Source organism: Tamandua tetradactyla, chromosome 7, assembly GCF_023851605.1.
Source record: "Tamandua tetradactyla isolate mTamTet1 chromosome 7, mTamTet1.pri, whole genome shotgun sequence".
NCBI lineage: Eukaryota > Metazoa > Chordata > Mammalia > Pilosa > Myrmecophagidae > Tamandua > Tamandua tetradactyla.
Window position 1 is genome coordinate 109,882,350 of NC_135333.1, and position 4,632 is coordinate 109,886,981.

Below are 4,632 nucleotides of genomic sequence, written 5' to 3' on the forward strand. Positions count from 1 at the left end.
GGTGTTTATAAACCCCCATTTGACAGATGAGGAAACTGAGGCTCAGGGAGGTGAAGTGATTTGGCCAAGTCCACATGGCTGGTAAACGGCAGATTCAGAGGTGTAAGGGATCGGAGAGAAAAGGGTTTCAGTGCCTCGGTCCCAAGCCGGGAGGCGTGATGAATACAAAGAGAGGGCTCGGCGCGCTCCAGAGGTTTGAAAGGCCGGAGGCCTGCTCCCGGTCCTACACGGCTGGAGGCGGCAAAGCTCCCGACAGGCGCGCGGTATTAGGAATCAATTGATTAACTGTCAGTGCCCAGGTAGAGGGGAATTAAGCAACCCGGGAAATCCGCGACCTGCGCGCGCCCCGTAGTGGCTACAGAGAGCATCACACCCCACACCTACAGGCTTCTTGAGGCCAGCCTCCCTCTTCTTTGCCTCACCGGTTTCTGGAAAAGTCAGAGATACATGAAATTCTCAGAGTTCTTTCAGGTGGGCAATACCACCTGGGAAATCGTGGTGACTAAAGAACATTGGAAAGGAGGAAAGGGAGAAGACCTAGAGAGGTCCCAAGCTGATTCCTCAATGGGTGCCTTCCCTCTCCAGCTCAGACCACTATAAGCCAGGGACAGTGACAGGGCCACAGCCATTCCCTCCCATAACCCTCACCTAAACCTGGGGGACTTGTATAGGAGCCCCGTGCCCACCTACTCAGCAATTATACAAACTCTGGGCAGTCTCCTGAATTGAGGATGAGTGTAGGTGATAAGGAGGCTGCCTAGAGACTCTCCGACTCTGTTCACTTATTTCCAATTCTCTTCCTTGGCTTATGGAGGGGAGTATGAGTTAGAGGCCTCCCCAAAGATTCCAAAATGTCAGAGATGGAAGGATGGACCTTAAAACTCCCTCATTTGACATACCAGGAGGCCTGGGAGCCAGTGACTTTCCTTCTCCAGGCTTCCAGTCACCTAGCAAATTGATAGCAGAGTTGAGATTGAAACCCAAGACTTGTGACACCAAGGTGAGCCCTCTTTCTGATTTGCTGACTGCTTCTGAGCCCCTTTCTCTTCTGTCAAGAGTCTTTTTGTCACCCAGGCAACCTCAGTCCCAAGCCGGGCCATTACTTTCTCCCTTCTGCCCAGAGGCCCTGCCCTGATGCTGCGGTCCTGTGACTGGACACCCCTCCCCTCCTGCCTAATCTCGGCTAGGTTTCTTAGTTCCACACCTAATAAATCAGCTCTTGCTGATGACCCATTACCTCCTGGCATTTGTGCCCCAAATATAGCGGGCAAGGTAGTCTACTGCTCACCCTCACTTTTCCTGAAAAAAAAAAAAATCATAAATGAGCAGATGGTCCCTGTCTTTTCATGTGGGGGCTGTTTCGAGTATGGGAATGGGTATGGATAGGGATACAAGGAAAAGAGAAGCTAAAAAGTCTGTGGGGAAGAAAGGATCAGTGGGCCCAAGTATGGGTTGGGGAAAGGGAAACAACTATAAGGAGGGGCCTATTACTGCCGCTCCCTCTTGCCCTGTGGGGTCCCCTTAGTGTCCCCCGCCTCGAAGAGGGCCTCCTCGGTTCGGCTGCTGACATCTAGAATCTCCCGGATACTGTCGCTCAGCTCCGCCGTCTTCCGGCTCTCCCGGGGCGGGGTGTAGCCCCCAACCGCGCACCGGGTCCGCTCACTCCACCAGGAGGCGCCCGAGGCTTCTGTGTCGCTTCCCTCAGAGGAGCCGCTATGAACGCTGAGCTCCGCAGCTTCGTCCGAGTCCGAATCTGGGGCGGTGTGGCGGCGGATGCGGGACACGGCTTCCCGAAGGGCCCCGGCGTAGGGCGCGGGGGTCCGCGCCCAGCCCCGGCCGGCGCGCCGCGGGACAGTAGCCACTTCCTCCGAGCCCTCCGTGCTGCCCATATCTCCTGAAGCCTCTGGGCCTAAGGTGGGGTGTTCTGGGTTAACTGGCTGCGTGGGGGCGCCCTTCAGGGTCACTTCGCTGACCGGGAGCCCTAAGATGCGGGAAGCGCGCTCCTCCAGGGAGGAGTCCCCCAACTCCCGGCTCTCAGCTTCGCACCCGCGCTCTGCGCCAGGCTGGTGCGAAACGCGATTGCTCAACAGCAGCTTTTGGCAAGGGGAGGGAAAGGCCGCGGCCCCTTCGCCCTCCTCCTTGCTGGGCTTCCGACTGCTGGTAGCATCCCACCCAACGCGGGGCACTCCAGCCTGTAAAAGCTGCACGTGCTGGTTTCGAGGGCTCGGAACGTACTGGGACCGTATCACCACGCACGTGGCGTCAATGACAAAGACGCCTTCTCCACGAGTGGGGCCGCGGGAACTGCGGGGAAGGGTATTGGCACGTTGGGTTCCCTTCCAACCCGCCAGGGCCTCGGGTCCTGCCCGCTCTTTGTGACCTAAGGACTCTCTCCAGCCGGTGCCTCCTGGAGCCCAGGGTCTGGGGAGAGTCTGGCTATACTGGGGCGGTTGTTTTTTAGGGGACGGAAGCCAGCATTTGGGGAGCCAGCTCTGTTCTCCATCTTTTTTCCCTTCCCTGGGGCCCTTGAGGTGGGGCCTAGACCTGGGAGCTGGACACGGGGGACTAGGAGTAGCAGTTGCAGCCCCCACGGTAGCTGTCTCTGTGCCCCGGCTCCCCATAGCCTTCGCTTGGGAATGGCCCTCGCTACCACTGTTCAGGCCAGCATCAGTGAGCCCCAGGCTTTTCTCCGCGGCCCCCCTGCCGGGCTCCGGCTTTGCTCTGGCCGCTCCACAACCTGGAGATCCCCCCAAGAGGCCCCGCCCCTGTCGGAGACCCCAGGCCCCGAGGACGTCCCGGTAGATCCGAGGATCCAGCCTCTTTTTTGTGCGCCCTCCCTCTGTCCTGGCCGGGGTTGGAGCTGGGGCTGATGAGACGGGCACCTGGGAGGGCTCGGGGCCTCGCTTAGTCCCCAGGGTCCTATGGGGGCCATCGTAAGAAGGTGGAGCCACGTAGGGTGGCGGCCGGTCCCAGCGGCGTCGCTGAGCTGTCCCGGCAGAGCCTCTCAGTAGCAGGTGAGCCTCGTAGCTGGGGGGCCCGAGACGCCGACCTCCCCAGGACCCCGCCCAGGCCACCCCTGGGTCGCTCTGTGACTGCGCAGTTGGACGGGATGGTCGCCCCAACGGCCCGAGACGCTCTGGCCGCAAGTGAGCTGGAAGCCCTTCAGACAGGGCCACCCGAGGGGCGTTCCGGGGCTCCAGGCGGGGCCGACCAGGAGAGCTCCTTCGGACCCCACCAGCTTTGCGCCTTTTTCGCTCGGTCTCCTTGGCCTCCCGCTCCTGCGACGCCGCTTTCCTTTTCTCTTGTTCCCGAGCTCGGGCCTCGGCCGGGGGCCCCGCCCGCCAGTTGGTCGCCTCCTGTAGCACCCTGGAGGCCCAGGGCCGGCGGGGCGGCGGCTCAGGGGATCCCGGGCGCCGCCCACACCTGGGACAATGAGCAGGAACCCAGGTGAGCAGTTTGTGGGGGAAGGGAGCCGAGATCCGGGGAGCTGGGAGCACTGGAGACCACTTGGGGTAGCCGTGTGGAGGGGTGTCTGTGAGTGTGTGTGCACGTGCGTACATGTTAGGGCTGAAGTCGAAGCTGGACTCCTCACCATCTCTCCATGCACATTTTAACAGAGTCTGCCCCATCTCACCTGACCTTTCTCACGTCCACTCCTGTCCCCCCAAAACAATACAGGATGAGTCGGGGTGCAACCCTCGGGACGGGGTGGGGGAGAGAGGCATGGGAAAGATTAAAGGGGCCAGCAGCGCTTGCTGGTGCGTGCATGCCCGGAGGTCCAAACCCTACTCCCCACCCAGCCACTCTCTTCCCCTTATCCCTCCTTCACTCACGTGCGGCTCTGGAACCCGCGGGCCCAGTGGATGGCCTGGGAGTCCATGGGCTGTCGAGAAAGGGCGCGGCGACTATAATGACAGGAAATAGTCTTCACCTCAATCACCAGCAGCTTGGACTTCTGCACCCAGAGGCAGCTGCCAGACTCCTCATCATGGGGCTCCTGGGGCCTGTCCGGCCCCTCAGAGAATAGCGGACCATCCAGCATCCTGCCCCACCCCACCCCGGTCCCCCACCCTCCCACCCGCCCCGAGAGCCCCCTCCCAACCCAAGGATCTGGTGCCCACTGCAGAGCGGCAGACCTAAGGACTGGGGACTATATATACCCAGGCACACGTGTGTGCCTGTCTGTGTGTGTGCGCGCGCATGTGACACGGCGCAGACGACTCCGTGATGCTACCTCCCCCATGTGCACGGCCGCCCCCTGGGGCCCAGGATTGGACGCCCCTTCCCACTGCTCCTGTCCCTAAGCCTGATGGGATCCGAATGAGTAGGCGGGGGACTTCAGATTCTTGCCAAGCTGACAATGTCCCTCCTCCCCCACCCCTATTTCAACAACCTTCCTGCCTTTAATTTTAACCCTTCACTCTCCTGCTTGTTAGGCTGGCTGACCACCTGGGTTCCCTCCTCTTCCAGCCTCGGACATCAGTTTCCCTGGCAGGGAGTGGTGGTGGGAATGGAACTCAAGGTCTCTGCCTGCCACCCTCTGCTGGTTTCCATGGGTTTGGGGTACAGGAGGGGCTGGCCCATGACTGGGGGGCTATTTTTAGCGGCAGTGGCATTCGGGTGCAGAGATGA

At 60.7% G+C, this 4,632-nt stretch overlaps 1 protein-coding gene across 1 annotated transcript; it reads right to left on the minus strand.

The window, feature by feature from the left end:
- Positions 1-1,487: 1,487 nt before the first annotated feature.
- DDN (dendrin) lies at positions 1,488-4,042 on the minus strand. Its single transcript, XM_077167974.1, has 2 exons — positions 3,834-4,042; positions 1,488-3,423 (listed from the first exon to the last, which is right to left on the minus strand). Exons 1-2 carry the CDS (start codon positions 4,040-4,042, stop codon positions 1,488-1,490), a joined length of 2,145 nt encoding a protein of 714 aa, XP_077024089.1.
- Between the last annotated feature and the right edge of the window lie 590 nt (positions 4,043-4,632).

Excerpts from the sequence above, each read along its gene's own strand:
- DDN (XM_077167974.1), bottom strand. The coding sequence starts at position 4,042 with ATGCTGGATGGTCCGCTATTCTCTGAGGGGCCGGACAGGCCCCAGGAG. Across the intron at positions 3,424-3,833 it reads CGCGGGTTCCAGAGCCGCAC|GTGTGGGCGGCGCCCGGGAT; the intron begins GTGAGTGAAGGA and ends TCATTGTCCCAG.